Source organism: Petromyzon marinus, chromosome 53 (genome assembly GCF_048934315.1).
Source record: "Petromyzon marinus isolate PM22_M1 ecotype Great Lakes invasive population chromosome 53, UKy_Petmar_22M1.pri1.0, whole genome shotgun sequence".
Lineage (NCBI taxonomy): Eukaryota > Metazoa > Chordata > Hyperoartia > Petromyzontiformes > Petromyzontidae > Petromyzon > Petromyzon marinus.
This window is the reverse complement of record NC_133719.1, coordinates 432,821-449,973: the sequence shown is the minus strand read 5'-3', so window position 1 is coordinate 449,973 and position 17,153 is coordinate 432,821. Positions and strand designations below refer to the sequence as shown.

The 17,153-nt window shown below is 50.0% G+C and overlaps 1 protein-coding gene across 2 annotated transcripts in view; it reads right to left on the bottom strand.

The window, feature by feature from the left end:
- Window positions 1–17,150, bottom strand: part of LOC116953974 (leukemia inhibitory factor receptor-like) — a 29,236-nt gene extending 12,086 nt beyond the window's left edge. For both annotated transcript variants that reach the window (XM_032974320.2, XM_032974321.2), the window contains exons 1-10: window positions 16,924–17,150; window positions 16,306–16,406; window positions 11,476–11,745; window positions 8,530–8,656; window positions 6,387–6,541; window positions 5,822–5,979; window positions 4,732–4,915; window positions 3,271–3,350; window positions 2,247–2,475; window positions 774–1,040 (exon numbers count right to left, since the gene is read on the bottom strand). In XM_032974320.2, the coding sequence (XP_032830211.2) occupies window positions 774–1,040; window positions 2,247–2,475; window positions 3,271–3,350; window positions 4,732–4,915; window positions 5,822–5,979; window positions 6,387–6,541; window positions 8,530–8,656; window positions 11,476–11,745; window positions 16,306–16,366 (1,531 nt within the window). In that variant the 5' untranslated portion in view covers window positions 16,367–16,406; window positions 16,924–17,150. The remainder of the gene's footprint in view (window positions 1–773; window positions 1,041–2,246; window positions 2,476–3,270; window positions 3,351–4,731; window positions 4,916–5,821; window positions 5,980–6,386; window positions 6,542–8,529; window positions 8,657–11,475; window positions 11,746–16,305; window positions 16,407–16,923) is intronic.
- Between the last annotated feature and the right edge of the window lie 3 nt (window positions 17,151–17,153).

Here is a 17,153-nt window from a genome sequence, read left to right as displayed (position 1 = left end):
TGTAAATCGAAGGATACCTGTGTAGTGGGACCAACTGAGTCACAGACGTTGTTCCATTTAGAGGCAACACTTTTATTTGTAACACCGTAACAAAGGGGTAACTGCCCCTTTACTAGACTACAGCGAGTTACTGCTACATAGGGTCGATCCCTCACTCGGGTCTCCGACCATGTGGTTGCCTTGTAAGACGGAGAGCTTCAGCTTGAGACGTAGAGCTTCCCGCTTGTAGATGTTGAGCTCCCAGCTTGTAAAATACAGCGACCCCGGTCCCTATCAGGGACCCGCCTTATATCCCTCTCTGGTCGGGGCCGCTCCGCCCTCGGCCCCACCCGCCTTCCCGAACATTCTCATTCTCTCTCCATCCTTCTCAAGAGCTCTCTCCGGACACGTGATCACCCCCTAGTCCCGCCACCTAGGGCCCCCTGTATGGACATTCCGGATCACGTGTCTACGGGGTCAACCAGGGTGCCATGGCCCGGGGCAACCTTGCCCCTGGGCTGATACTCACCCCCTCCTCCTCGGGGGAGCCCCCACCACACGCTGTGCGTGGTGCCCGCACTATCCCAGTGCTCGCCAAGCCCCGCTAGGGCTGGTATTACACACAGCCACCCACACGGTGCTGTCCACGATGTAGGAGCATTGAACGGCACGACCTTCCGGGCCGGCACCATACAGTGACATCACTACAGCTGTGTAACGTATGGTCCCCTTGAACCATTCTGAACCTGACACGGCTATCATGAACATCCCGGTTTTGCCATATAGCCTCTTACCTGCGTTAAGTGTTGCCCTGGTAGAATTTGGTCCGATTCTCTTCCAGTAGGTTCTGCTCATGATGTTGCTGTGTCTGCTGATGTTGCCGATAGCAACCAAACAAGGATGACCTCCGGTCTCCGTGGCAATGGACCACTGCACCACCAGGCCGCACGGCGATGGGTGGGGTGGCCATGATAGCACCAGTGATGGCGATGACAATGACGATGGCAATGATGATGATGGTGATGACGATGTTCCCACAATTCTCTCCGCCAGAACAGATTCTGTGAGACCAAGGGAGGCAAAGAGGGTAGTTTCGATTTAAAGCTTTCGTGACTGCAATGATTCATCTTCTTTGGTTCTTTCGGTAAAGTCACGTAGAATGATAATAAAATAATAAAATTGATAAAATAAAATAACACAATAATATTCTCACGACGTTTCGGCCACAACACAAGCGGCCTTCATCAGGTGAAGGGGGCGAGACTGTCTGGTAGGACAGCGCTGGAGAGCCACGTTCAGATACGGCCGTATCTGAACGTGGCTCTTTCACTCCAGCGCTGTCCTACCAGACAGTCTCGCCCCCTTCACCTGATGAAGGCTGCTTGTGTTGTGGCCGAAACGTCGTGAGAATATTATTGTGTTATTTTATTTTATCAATTTTATTATTTTATTATCATTCTACGTGACTTTACCGAAAGAACCAAAGAAGAAAAAAGAGGGTAGTGTTTGTCATTCGGTGGCTTCCTCACATCGCAATCTGTGGCCGTGGGCGAGACCACCACGCAGGGTCAAAGGGCCAAGGGAGCCCTGATCCCTGCGCCCTGCACCACCTGACAGGGTCACACCAAGCGGTCTGTCGCGTGGGTGTATCTATCCACTGGCCTCGTCGTTCAGCGGCACCGGTTACGTGGAAAAGCGACGCACCGCGCAAGACGCGTCGCTCGAGATTTCGCCTCAACGAGCTCCTTGATCCGGCTGTCGAGGAGGCGCCGCGATGTCGGCAAAAGGTTTTGTGCGAATCGCCCATCGCGCAGATGTCAGGCCAATCGAAAGAAAGGGGGCATTTCACACGACGCCGTACCAACCAATGAGATTCACTCGATCCACGGAACGCTTGCCAATGAATCGACGCAGCGATAACCCTCGATTAATGGGTTCTCTTTAAAACGTGGATGTCAGATCGACTGCGAGCAGAATCGATAGGAGACACCCTGATACTGCTTTCACAAGGACCATAGAGGGCAGATCGCTGATCGGTGATTTCGTCACCGTGTATCCAATGTTATTTTCTTACAACTACACGTCAGCAGTTTGGTAATTAGAATCGCAGGTGGATTGGTTATTACTACAGGCTTGGGTAGTTTAACGAGGCAACGCTGTTTACAATAATATCAGCTTGTAAGTATACAATAACCTGAAGGTAACGAAGTATAGTCCGTGATGGTGGTGATGGCCACCATGAACTCAGTAGCATGGCCATTACAAACCTGTGCTGTAGTCTCTGGGGGTGATGACGACAGTCGCCGGGGGCGACGCTCCTGCTTCGTTAGTCACCGTTATCGTCACGGCGACGGGGAGGGTAGCTCCGGGGGGGAGGGGCCACCCGTTCACCGGGGGTGATGGAAACTTGTGGCATTCCTTATCGGTCCCCGGGGCCGACGAGAGGCACAGGCAGTAGGACCGGACCTTGCCACGCGCCTCGGTATCGCCGATGGCCTGAAGACACAGTATGTTGGGGTTAGGAGTAACGCCATCGCATCCTCCAGATGACTGCGCATCCTACGAGCCTGCGGGAGTCCTTGGGTCTCTCTGCAAGTTACTGGGCCATCGAGCTGAGAGAGCATCAACTCTCAGAGAGCTTCACAGCCCTGTCCAATTATCGCCGTGGTAAGTACATTTATAGGCGCGCAACTATTATAACCTAGGTTATCACGAGTGCACAATATTCGTACTTTGTAAGCTGTATTAAACAGTTTTTTCTTGCATTTTACACTGAACTCGTTAAATGTGTTAAGAGTCTCGAACATCGTGCAGTGGCAGTGAGTTCCAGGCCAATGGGCCGCTAAGTAGGCGAGTGGGTGGGTGAGTAGGTGAGTGGGTAGGCGAGTTCCAGGCCGATGGACCACCGAGTACGTGAGTGGGTGGGTATTTACACCGTTACGGTGTAAATAATTATTACGGTGTGATCACTCCGGTGAAACCTCTCCGGTGTAATTGCTCTGGCATAATCACCCCGATGATTGCTCCGGTATAATCGCTGTGGAGTAATCGCTCCAGTGAAATCGTTACGGTGCAATAGTTGTAGAGTAATCACTGCGGTGTAATCGCCCGGTGTAATTGCCCCGGTGTAAACTCTCCGGTGTAATTGTTCTGGTGCGAATGCTCTGGTGTAATCGCCCCAGTGTAATCGGCCTGGTGTAATTGCTCTGGTGAAATCTCTCCGGTGTAATCGCCGTGTCGTGATTGATGTCGCTTAATTGTGAGGGTCAAGACTTATTTTAAATCTCGCACTTTCCACATGATGGCAGCCATCTTGTCACCCGCAGTTGTAATGGAAACCATCCTCCACAGGTCAGGGGTCACCAGAGGCACTGGCGAGAGAGGGGAGAGTGATGAGGTCACTGTAATGTACACAACCGCCGATTAAAAAAATTGTCCTTGCCCAGATACCTCACTGGCCAGGTATTCTTGGCCAACTCCAGTAACGTACCAGACAAAAGTCTCACTCTGAATGAGTTGAGCGGCATTGTCTTTTCATTGGCTCCGTAACACTGTGTGGAGGCTACCTGGTCATCGTTTCATACAAAGCTTCGGGTCTTCTCGGCCACAGTTATGTCCTCCCTTCTATACGCTTGAAAAACGCAGAGCCCCTGAAAGGAACATCTGTGCCGATTTGAAATATTCAGGCAGGTCTGCTTATGATCAATCTTGGGTTGAACCGGACTGGATTGTGTAAGCTCACAGATCCTTGAAAGATCTGGAGACAGTTCCATCAGTGAGTGAGCTCCTCCGGCAGGCAAGGCTGCATTGACTAGGTCATCTAGCCTGCATGCCCAGACATCTCTCGGCCAAGCAGATTCTGTTTGGCCAGATAGAGGGGGCTAAATTGGAGCAGCACAGACTGGAAAAGGAATGAACTTATGTTGTACAAGAGGATGTGGAGCTGAATGGACTTGCTGAAGAATGGTACCAGCGGTGTCAGGATCGGCCTCTGTAGAAGAAGCTTGTGAATCACGGTAATGGGCAATTGGAGGCAGTCACCCTCCAGCAACAATGGAGGGCGGAAGAGCAATGCTCACAATAACGAGCGGAGCGCCGGGTAGCTAAAACACAATAAGTATGCATAATGGGGAGCACATGTTGTTCACTTGGAAGTCATCTCAGTCAACCGATGGTACCTGGGTACTGTGCAATGACCGCCTGTCAGCCAGTCTGAGACACATCACATGGTCTTATGGTAGACCTAGTCTGGGACAAGCAGCATGGTGACGTCACCGCCACTTAGTGACAAATGGCGGTTGTTGTTGTGTGAAAGAGAAAACAAAGACAATCCCTTGACAGTTCTCAACTGAACTAAAATTACTTTTATTTTACCAGGTAAGTCCCACGAAGCTATACTGCTCTTTTTTAGAAGCAACCTGGCCAAAAATTATAGCTCAACAAAGTTGATAATTAAGTGGAAATTTATTGGAGCTAAATACTCTAAAGGCATGTTTCTAAGTGTGGAGTAAAGAATCGGAGGACCCAGATAAAAATCAACAACCACGGGGAGAGAGAAACGCAAACTCCAAATATACGTGCGTCAGTGTCAGAATCGAACCCACGACCTCCTGTATACTAGGTGAGGGAGTTAACATCTTGCCACCGTGTCACCCCTAAATGCAGAGTGCACCTAGCCTGGCACTCGCCAACCTCATTATGTACCTAGCCTGGCACTCACCGGCCTCGTCATATATCTAGCCTGGCACTCACCGGCCGATGGTGAGCGAAGGGCAAAGGGGTCTCCCCATGGGCCCCACTGCCTGGGCCCCGCCACCGGGCCCCTCGTGTGGAGCCGCACGCTGAGCGCCGTGTAGGGGGGCACGGGCGACAGCAGTAGCTGTGGCCGCGTGCCCCGCGCGGAGTCGGCCCACGGGGGACTCATCGGCAGCTCCGCCTGGAACGTGGCGACACGCACGCGGTTAGAGTGCGGCATGGACGTGCGTCCCTCCCTCTCTCTATGCATCCCTCTATCTCTCACCCTCCCTCTCTCTCTACATGCATCCCTCCCTCTCACTCTCCCTCTCTCTCTCCATGCATCCCTCTCTCTCTCTCACCCTCCCTCTCTCTATGCATCCCTCCCCTCTCACCCTCTCATGCATCCCTCTCTCTATCTCTATGCATCCCTCTCTCTATCTCTATGCATCCCTCTCTCTATCTCTATGCATCCCTCTCTCTATCTCTATGCATCCTTCACGTTCCCTCTTTCATTGCATCCCTCTCTCCATGCGTCCCTCCCTCTCACTCTCTCCATGCGTCTCTCTCTTTCTCTCCATGCGTCTCTCTCTTTCTCTCCATGCGTCTCTCTCTTTCTCTCCATGCGTCTCTCTCTTTCTCCATGCGTCTCTCTCTTTCTCTCCATGCGTCTCTCTCTTTCTCCATGCGTCTCTCTCTTTCTCTCCATGCGTCTCTCTCTTTCTCTCCATGCGTCTCTCTCTTTCTCTCCATGCGTCTCTCTCTTTCTCTCCATGCGTCTCTCTCTTTCTCTCCATGCGTCTCTCTCTTTCTCTCCATGCGTCTCTCTCTTTCTCTCCATGCGTCTCTCTCTTTCTCTCCATGCGTCTCTCTCTTTCTCCACGTGTTCCTTTCTCTCCATGTGTTCCTTTCTCTCTACGTGTCTTTCTCTGCTTCTCTCTTTTTTTCTGCGTGTCTCTCTCCGTCTCTCGCTCTCTGCGTGTCTATCTCTCTGCGTGCCCCTCTCTCTGCGTGCCCCTCTCTCTGCATGTCCCTCTCTCTGCGTGCCCCTCTCTCTGCGTGTCTCTCTCTTTCTTTCTGCGTATTTCTCTCTCCCCATTTGTCTCACACAGAGGGGGCGGTCGCTGCCGGATATGAAGGCGCAGGCCTCAAAGTTGAGCGCGACATCGCTGAGGTGGGGGGTCATGAGCCAGCTCACGTTGAGCGCGGGGGGGTCGCTGCCCCCCACGCCCTCCACCTTCAATTCCTGGGGAGGAGGGGGGCGCACTGCGGAATAGGGGCGGGGGGGGTGGATGGGAGAGGTGGGTACAAAGGTAAAGTTGCAGCGCCGCAGCTGCTGGCTCACCGCAGCACTGCTGGAGGGGTCTTCATGGGTCCTGCTGTGTGTCTGCGCAGGGACACAAGTCTCTAATTCAACGGGGAGGGAGGGGGCGACGCAAGATCCGACTGTGCCCCTCCTTTCTCCCCACTCACTTTTACTGAAACATGTGCGAAGAGTATTTGGCTGCTATAAATTCCTGCACGATAAGCCACTTCGTTGAACTATAATTTGTGGCCAGATTACTTCTGAAAAAAAGCTGTATAGCTCAGTGGGCCTTACCTGGTAAAATAAAAGTTTTAGTTTTATCTCTATAACAGTGTGAGGGTGTCTGTGAATCTCTCTCGGTGCGTACAAGCGTGCATTGCCGTGGGGAACATCTCGGTTGCTGTGGCGACCCCAAGCCGGTTCTGCGTCGTCACGGTAATGGAGAAGCCGGACAGACGGTCCAGGAGCTCCACGACTCTCCCGGTCTCCGTGGCATCCACAGTCACACTGCGATTCCCAGAGCTTATAGGAAACCACATACAACACATAGTGAGGGGAAAAAGTATTTGATCCCCTGCTGATCTTGTACGTTTGCCCACTGACAAAGAAGTTATCAGTATAATTTTAATGGTAGGTTTATTTGAACAGTGAGAGACAGAATAACAACAAAAAAATCCAGAAAAACGCATGTCAAAAAGGTTATAAATTGATTTGCATTTTAATGAGGGAAATAAGTATTTGACCCCTCTCAATCAGAAAGATTTCTGGCTCCCGGGTGTCTTTTATACAGGTAACGAGCTGAGATTAGGAGCACACTCTTAAAGGGAGTGCTCCTAATCTCAGCTTGTTACCTGTATAAAAGACATCTGTCCACAGAAGCAATCAATCAATCAGATTCCAAACTCTCCACCATGGCCAAGACCAAAGAGCTCTCCAAGGATGTCAGGGACAAGATTGTAGACCTACACAAGGCTGGAATGGGCTACAAGCAGCGTGGTGAGAAGGTGACAACAGTTGGTGCGATTATTCGCAAATGGAAGAAACACAAAAGAACTGTCAATCTCCCTCGGCCTGGGGCTCCATGAAAGATCTCACCTCGTGGAGTTGCAATGATCATGAGAACGGTGAGGAATCAGCCCAGAACTACACGGGAGGATCTTGTCAAGGCAGCTGGGACCATAGTCACCAAGAAAACAATTGGTAACACACTACGCCGTGAAGGACTGAAATCCTGCAGCGCCCGCAAGGTCCCCCTGCTCAAGAAAGCACATATACATGCCCGTCTGAAGTTTGCCAATGAACATCTGAATGATTCAGAGGACAACTGGGTGAAAGTGTTGTGGTCAGATGAGACCAAAATGGAGCTCTTTGGCATCAACTCAACTCGCCGTGTGTTTGGAGGAGGAGGAATGCTGCCTATGACCCCAAGAACACCATCCCCACCGTCAAACATGGAGGCAACAAAGGAGTGGCTCAAGAAGAAGCACATTAAAGTCCTGGAGTGGCCTAGCCAGTCTCCAGACCTTAATCCCATAGAAAATCTGTGGAGGGAGCTGAAGGTTCGAGTTGCCAATCGTCAGCCTTGAAACCTTAATGACTTGGAGAAGATCTGAAAAGAGCAGTGAAACAAAATCCCTCCTGAGATGTGTGCAAACCTGGTGGCCAACTGCAAGAAACGTCTGACCTCTGTGATTGCCAACAAGGGTTTTGCCACCAAGTACTAAGTCATGTTTTGCAGAGGGGTCAAATACTTATTTCCCTCATTAAAATGCAAATCAATTCATAACATTTTTGACATGCGTTTTCTGGATTTTTTGTTGTTGTTATTCTGTCTCTCACTGTTCAAACAAACCTACCATTAAAATTATAGACTGATCATTTCTTTGTCAGTGGGCAAACGTACAAAATCAGTAGGGGATCAAATACTTTTTTCCCTCACTGTATACAGCATGCCGCTGCAGACGAGGGCATTTAGATTACACGAGAGTGTGTGTCTTTGAGTGTCTCACCTGTAGATCCACTCAGCCTCAAATGCGTACCTAGTGCGATTGTAAACATTGCCACTGGGAAGATAAAGTTGGCCGGGCGTGGTGCTGATCACCCACCCCCTCGTGTGCCGTGCCGGCCTTCATAGGTGCTTGCTAACAGCACTTGCCCCAACAGTCTGCCAAGGCTATACGGGGATCATCGTCTCACCTGCATGAGTAGTAGCGCAGCGGTTAGCGCGATGTGCTGCAAACCCGGCGACACGAGTTCGATTCCAGCTCACGGCCAAGACCAGTAACGATTATCTGACCGGTGCTAGGCCTCCCCTAGGTCGACTCAGCTTGAAAATGAGTACCTGTTACGGTGTGTAAACATCGCCATTGGGGAGGCAAAAGCTGCCGGGCATGGTGTTGGCCACCTACCCCCTCGTGTGCCATGCCGGCTTCCATAGGTGCTACTCGCTAACAGTGCTTTCCCCAAACAGCCTGTTAAGGCTACACAGGGGAGATTTGTCTTTGTCTCACCTGTAAGTGAGGGTGTAATTGGGAGTGAATTTTCCAACGTGAGTCCGGTTTCCTGGCTTCCAGACGCAGGACAAGGATTTGAGGTCAGGTGTCTCACAGCTCACAGACATCGGAGGCACAGGGGGCTCTGAGACAAAGAAACGGAGACACTGTAAATCATGGGTAGACACCCACACCCTCGCTCCATACACACTCAATTACACATCGACAAATACCCCTCGCATAGCCTTTAACAAACCGTTGGGATAAGTGCTGTTAGTGAGCCCCTATTAAGGCAAGCACGGCACATAAGGGGTGTGTGGCTAGCACCATGCCACCTTTGCTTCCTCCAGTGCTGATGTTTACACACTGCACCAGGTACTCATTTAAGGTCAAGTTAACCTGAGTTTACCCAAGTCGACACACACATACGTACTCACTCACACACAGCCACTACATTGTGTCAGGCTAGATGCACGTTGAGGCTATCACGTGAAGTGTCAAAGGCTCGCTGACAGGTCACGGAACAGACTCAGCAGGTGCCATGGGTTGAATGACTGAGATGACTGGCAGATGCAGCACCTATGGTCCCCACTGTGCCGCCTCACTGCATTTTATCCGCCCGGCATTGTTTGTTGTTCTGAGCATCGCTCCTCTGCCCTTCACTTTGTTGGAAGGTGAATGCCTCCAACTGCCCAGTAGCGTCCTTCACAAACCTCCATCACAGAGGCTGGTCATTGCCAAGTACACTCAGCTACACATCCTCCTTTACCGCATCAGTCCATCTCTTTTCCAACCCGAGCCATGCCCTTTTAGCCTCCGTTTAGTTGGCGGGCATGAGGGCTACATGACCCAGCCAATGCGGTCTCTCTCATTTGCCACAAAATTCAGCCTGGTTAAACCCAGGATGAATCATAGGCTGGCCACCCTAAACATTTCGAACCGGCACACATATTCCTTGAAAGGGGTCCATGTTTTGCAAGCACTGAGAAGCTAGGGCACAACTGTGGCTGAGAATACTTGGAACTTTGTATGGATAGACCAGGAACTTTGTATGGATAGACCAGGTACTCTCCACAGAGCGTTACACAGCCAATGAAAAGATGCCGCACGACTGATTCGGAGATCTCCACTGCCAAAGCAGAGTCGGTCATGAGCACACTGCCTAGTCATGGAAACTCCTCGAACTATCTCCCCAACTGCCCCATCACTCATGGGGAATGGAGAGGGTAGAGTATTTGAGGACATAAAACACCCAGGGCAGGTGCTTTGCATTTGTGGGGCTGGTTATAGGGCCCCATCTCTGATTAGCATGCTCCAGATTTAGCAATAGCATCTCAAACTCCTCAGAGTGGGCAGCAATTATGAGATCATCTGCATATATAAAATGGTCGACCAATAGGGAGCCATCCCTTGACCGCAACCTGGAACATCCAACAGTCTTCTATCGTATCTGTACCAGATGGAAATTGCTCTGGTATTGCTGTTGGAAAGCTTCCCAAACTTCGTGGTCAAAAAAAGATGTTTAATAGTGGTCCACCTGAAATTCCCTACACCACTGCTGTAGCAGATGAACAGAAAATCTAGCATTTGTAGAGGACCGACCCGTTTTGAAAGCACATTGGGGACCCACAAAACCTTTCCTCAGCGTACCTTGAAATACAATGTTGAATGATCCTTTCCAGGACCTCCGAGGATTATTTAACACCTTAGCCAGCACCTGGGACAGGAGGTCACCAGCCCCTCGCAACCCATACAGAGCCCCCGTTGGCTGTGGTGGTTGCGAGCGCCATGAGTGGAACGACCGATTGGTATCGGCCTTCCCCACCCCCCCCTCGATGGCATAGCTCACAGCCACCACAGAGTTACCGATTGGCAACCGCCGAGGAGGTAGGGGTTGTTTTGCCAGTCAAAGATCCCCGGTATAGCCTTAACAGACTGTTGGGGCAAGTGCTGGGTGGGTCGCCAAAACCACACCTGACCACCTTTGTCTCCCCGGTGGTGATGTTTACACACCGCACCAGGTACTCATTTGAGGCCGAGTCAACCTACAGATGAGACACACACACTCAAAGACCTAGGGGAGGCCCAGGAGCGGTTCAGATAATTGTTACCGGTGGTGGCCGTAAGCGGGAATCGAACTCAAGTCGCCAGGTTTGTAGCGCAGCGCGCTAACCACTACCCTATCACACCCGAGTCAGATACACACAAACGCACCCAGACAACAATAACCGCCATTCGCCACTAAGTGGCGGTGATGTCACCACGACGCTTGTGCCAGGCCATGTGCACCTTGAGGCCACGTGAAGTGTCGAACACCCGCTGGCAGGTCACGGGGCAGAACCAGGTGCCACTGGTCGACTGACCGAGATGACTGGCTGATGCACCACCTGTGCCCCCTACTGTGCCAACCTGCTGTGCTTTAGCCACCCGGCGCTCCGCTCGTTGTTGTGAGCGTCGCTCCTCCGCCCTCCGTTGTTGTTGGAGGGCGACTGCCTCCAACTGCCCAGTAGCATCCTTCACGAGCCTCCTCCACAGAGGCCGATCTTGACACCGCTGGTACAAGTCATCGGCAAGTCCACTCGGCTCCACTTCCTCCTGTACCACATCACTCCATCTCTTCTCTAGCCCGAGACCGCGCCCGTTTAGCCCCCTTGATCCGGCCGAACAAAAGCTGTTTCAGCATGCGGTGGCTGGGCATGCGGGCTACATGACCCAGCCAACGCAGCCTTGACTGCCGGAGGTCACCGATGGGACCTTGCCCAGATCTTTCAAGGATTTGTGAGCTCCTCACACAATCCAGCCTGGTTAAACCCAGGATGGATCGTAGGCAGGCTAATCTAAATGTTTCTAACCGCCGAAGATGTTCCATTAGAGGGGTCCACACACTCAGACACTCAAACTAATATACACTCACACAGAGATACTGGGACACAGAGACACTGGGACACAGAGACGGACACTCACCCCCCACGTAAACCACAGTCCCGTAGCACATTCTGTCTTCCTTGAAGCACAGCAGATTGTGTCCACTTGGAGGAGACAAAGCCAGTCCGGACAGGGACACGGACAGAGTACCGGGACGCGTGGACACCGAGAGTTCTGAATGAATTTGTTTGCTCCCCAACTGCCAGTGCAGAGACACGGGGTCGGTGGGGACACGAAGGAGACACGTGGCGTTGACGGGGACGCCCAGAGGAACCACGATGTCTTGTGGTTCCACATCACAATCTGGACCTGATGGCACACAGGGAGAGAGAAGGAGGGGAGAGAGGGTGGGGAGGGGGACAGGGTGGGGGGTGAGAGAGATGGTGGGGAGAGATGACCCAAGGAGAGAGAAATGAGGGGCAGACAGAAAAAAAGAGAGGGAAGGAAGGTAGAGCGAGAAAAAGAGATGTGAGATAGAGCACAGAGAGAGCACATAGGGAGAGGGTACACAGGAAGTTAAAGAGTGGGTGTACACAGGAGCGCAAGTGTTGTGCGGTAGAACCACGCGGAGACGAGGATTACTATAAGGGCTGTTGTTTATTAAATCACTGTGACACGACATCCTACGCTCACACCAGTGTGGGTGCACTCGATCTGGGTCCTTTACGCCGGACACTGAATACTATTTGGGTCCTACCCTCGGCTACCCCTTGGGCTCTCTCACTCATCTGCCCATTCGGGGGTTCAGCCAACACCGCTCTGCATTGAGCAGGGAGAGACCCCCTGTTCCCGAGAACAATCCATAACCCGAATTTTTCGTATGTTGGAAACTGAACAATGTTCCCTAAAAATCAAGATAAAGTCCCATATCCGAAAATAGTTGTGCCTCCCCTACCCGATTACTCGTTCCTTTGGTCTGTTTTATATCGCTACCTGTATCCTATCGCTGTACATACGCCCTGCACTTCCTACGATTCTTTCATTTAATCGAATATCTACCCTAACACTATCCATTATTAAACTAATGGAACATACAGTATGTTGTATCCAATTGTTTATGAATACCACGAAACATTTGTATTTTAATTGTTAACAGAAAGCAGTCACTTCCAAATGTTTGTTTACCGTGCATTAGGCTAGGCCTGGACTTCTCTCATCGCTGTTGGCTGAGACCATTAAGCAATCGTGTAATTGTGTTAAATAAAGTATATACAGTAAATAACTCATGACATAAACTTAAATGTATAAAACTAGCAATAGAAACATGTGGGGGGGGGGGGGGGGAGATAGTTCTAAGCATAGAAAACAGTTATGCAACGCAACAAAACATTTAATTTACCATAATCCTGGTAAAGCTCGAGCACGGTGAAGGCAGTGTTTTGGTGGAGCGAGGCATAAGGCGGGCAGCCGCCCTACGCCTCGCTCCGCGGTATTCATCTGCAACCACACCATGCTGGACTACTTCTGCTTACGTAACTAACGCAAACATTTCCCCATTTTTGTAACATGATTCATAGGAGCATTTCCGTAAAGTCGGATTTCCGTAAGTCGGGTCTTCCGCAACCCGGAGACTTACTGTAGTTGCGCTACTGCTGGTGTTTTGTTATAGAACAGCAGGATTTTTTAATGACATGCGCATGAAAGCAAGAGGCACAAAAAACTTAATTGTGAGTATTGTTACCTTTAAATGTTTTTAATTAACAGTCACTGTCAGGCTGTCTTCCTCTAAACCCAATACACGGTGCAACTAAAATAATATATACAGTACAGTTATAGCCTGCAAATTATGATTCTATACAGGGTTAAAACCATCCGTAGCTATTGCAGTAAAAGTGAGTCGGGCGAGAGGAGGGGGGCCCACAGTCGGATCTTACATCCCCCCCCCCCCTCCCGTTGTCATCGGGAGTTGCGCCCCTGGGTGTACATTGGAGTGTGTGAGAGTACAGAGGAAGGAGCAGACCAGTGGTTAACCTTTACTTACTGCAACCCCTTTAATTCTCAATCGTGAAAAAAGGAAAATGTGAATACATAGGGTTTCGTAAAACAAAGTAGTTTTATATTCTTGGTTCTTTCGGTAAAGTCACGTAGAAGGGAAACAATAAAATAATAAAAATATCTTATATATAAAAGTCTCCGTGCGTGCGTGCTTGCTAGGGATTTGGCTCTCGGACGGTGAGCTTGACGTCCAAAAAAAATTGCCAGGCAGCATGTCCTAAGCCCCGGGGTGGGAATAGGCTATTCCGTTTTCTCATCCCTAAACTTTAAAGTACTTTAATTAACAAATTTGTGGCATTCTTATTTTAATTATTTACTTATTGCGTAACATCGACCGTACCAACTGACGAGAATTGCCTGGGGGGGCGGACCCTGCCAAGTGATGCGCGTTCGCTCCAGCTCACGGGGGACATTATTTTACGCGTTTAACATGCAATAAATATACACATAACGCTGCGGATTTTTCTTCAGTCTCATGTCCTCTTCTATTATCTACACTGCTAATTTTCCTTTTGACTATTATGAGTGTATGCCAGTCTATAATCTGTTGCCTGCTTCTTTACCTCACTCAGTGTACTCCCAAGCCTTTCATGTCGACTGTATTCTGCTTTTTCAGCTGCTGCCTGTATTGGCAGCTTTTTATGTTGACTGTAGCAATGCTTATGTCATTGAGTCGGCGTACTGGCAGTCAATAATCTAAACTGTAGCCTGCTTCTCAACTTACCTGTGCGTACTGCTGCTCTTTAATTTGCACTTCTTTCTGCTTATTTCTTCAATGCATTTCCATTGTTTCCATTGCTCATGTCACGCTATTTACTCATACAGAGTACTGCGATACTGATAGCTGTGCCATCATCGGGGATTGCTGTGCACGTCCATGTGTGTGTGTGTTTGAGTCCATATGTGTGTGCGTGTAGGTCCATGCGTGTGTTTAAGTCCATGTGTGTGTCTGTCTTTTTCGATTGGACAACGCCCAATGTGTGTGTGTACGTCCAAGTGTTTGTGTGTGTCAGTCCAAGTGTGCGTGTCAGTCCATTTGTGTGCGTATCAGTCACTGTGTGTGTTAGTCGATGTGTGTGTGTTAGTCGATGTGTGTGTGTTAGTCCATGTGTGTGCATGGCTCCATCTGAGTGTGTAAGTCAATGTGCGTTTGTGTGTCTATGTGTGTCAGTCGATGTGTGTGTGTACGTATATGTGTATGTGTGTGTAACTCGATGTGTGTGTGTATAAGTCAATGCGTGTGTGTGTCGATATGTGTGCGTGTTTGAGTCCATATGTCTGTGCGTGTAGGTCCATGTGTGTCTTTTTCGAACGGACAACGCCCAATGTGTGTGTGTGTACGTCCAGGTGTTTGTGTGTGTGTCAGTCCAAGTGTGCGTGTCAGTCCATTTGTGTGCATATCAGTCACTGTGTGTGTGTTAGTCCATGTGTGTGCATGGCTCCATCTGAGTGTGTAAGTCAATGTGCGTTTGTGTGTCTATGTGTGTCAGTCGATGTGTGTGTGTACATATATGTGTATGTGTGTGTAACTCGATGTGTGTGTGTATAAGTCAATGCGTGTGTGTGTCGATATGTGTGCGTGTTTGAGTCCATATGTCTGTGCGTGTAGGTCCATGTGTCTTTTCCGAACGGACAACGCCCAATGTGCGTGTGTGTCAGTCCAAGTGTGCGTGTCAGTCCATTTGTGTGCATATCAGTCGCTGTGTGTGTGTTAGTTCATGTGTGTGCATGGCTCCATCTGAGTGTGTAAGTCAATGTGCGTTTGTGTGTCAGTCGATGTGTGTGTTAGTCCACATGTGTGTGTAAGTCCATATGTGTGTGTGTGTAAGTCAATACGTGTTTGAGTCGATATGTGTGTATTAATCCATGTGTGTGTATTTAAAGTAGATGTATGTGTGTCACAGTCCATATGTGTATGTGTGTGTGTAGGGCAATGTGTGTCAGTCTCTGTATGTGTGTGTAACTCCATGTGTGTGCATCTAAAGTGGATGTCTATGCGTGTGTGAGTCCATATGTGTGTGTGTAAGTCCGGCAAAACAACCCCCTACCTCCTCGTGGTGCCGGACGGGCAACTCTGTTGTGGACAGTGCTGTGGGGGAAGGGCCAATTCCGATTGGCTCCTCCCCTCATGGCGTCTGTGTCCACCACAGTGACTAAACGGGGGCTCTGGACGGGTGCGAGGGGCTGGTAACGATCCATCCTGGGTTTAACCATATGTGTGTGTGCGTCTAAGTCGATGTGTTTCTATGTGCGTGGGTCGATGTCTGTAAGTCCATGTGTGTGTCTGCCTTTTTCGCCCGGGCAACGCCGGGTACTTACCGCTAGTAAAACAATAAAATTCTCACGACGTTTCGACTGCAACACAAGTAAGAAAAATGTTTCTTGCTGTGGTTTTCACACCTGGTGATGATTGCTTGTGTTGCAGTCGAAACGTCGTGATAATTTTATTGTTTCCTATTTTTATTATTTAATTGTTTCCCTTCTACGTGACTTTACCGAAAGAACCAAGAATATGAATCCCTGCAGTCATGAAAACTTTAAATCAACAGTAGTTTTACTTACATGCCTGTGCTTAATTTGTTTCGATGATTTACCTACTAAAAAAATCCGGCATATCTCGCACCCCCAGAAAGGGCATCTCGGATCCCCAGGGGGTGCGAAATGCACCCCAGGTTAAGAACCCCTGGAGTAGAGACAGTGGAGTGGGCGGCTGAATGAGTCGTGTGGGTGGGGGGGAGCAGTGCCTCTGTGTGACTGCGGTGAGTAAACGTCTGAGAGGTGGGTGAGTGCTTGTTCGAATGGGTGAGTGGTAATAGGTGAGTGGACGGTGTTTGGTGAGTGGTGAGTGGATGTGTGAGCAGTGAGTGCCAATACCTTGACAATTTGTCTCCATCAGTAAAATAGCGACCACAATTAATATCCACGCGTGATGCATTTTGGGCGGCTGTAGAAAGACGTCATGTGACCATTATAACCTGTAGGATGAAAGAGAGCGAGTTAGTGAGTAGCCGAGTGAATTAGTGGGTGAGAGATGATGAGAGTGGGTGAGTGATGAGTAGGTGAGTGAGTGGTATCTAAGGTGGGTAAGTAGGTGAGTGGGCAAGTGAGTTGGTGAGTGATTAGATGCGCGTGTGAGCGGGTGAATGGGTGAGCAGGTGAGTGGGCGAGTGAGTTAGTGGGCGAGTGACTGAATAATGAGTGGCTGAGTGAGTGAACAACCTCAAGAGAACCTTAATAAGGGGGGGGGGGTAAGGAGGGGGGTTAATTCGCGGATGTGAGAGCACAGGAAAAGGGATCGTTTTCCCAGAATTATGATTCCGGGATTTGGGGTGAATTATTGAGGCGTACAGAGCCAGACTAAGTCTCCCCATAGGGATCAATGTTAATAACTGAAGCTCAGAGAGCCAGACTAAGGTTCCCATTAGGCTCAGTGTTAATAACTGAGGCTCATAGAGCCAGACTGAGGCTGCTCTAGGGTCCGTTGTTATTTACCGAGTTGTAGGCTCGTGGGATGAAGGCTGGGATCAGTCTCCTCGTGTCTCCCGCTGCCTCCCTGTCTCCTTTACTGTCTCCCCGAGTCTCCGTTGTCTTTAGTTCCCGTAAAGGGCGACAACTTCCCGCTATTGAGATTGGCGAATGAAGAAAGGGGGTGGTGTGAACGTGATAACGCAGCCTCAGCGAACTGTCCAATCGTCTGCTGCCATTTTAGCCGCCGGCCTCAT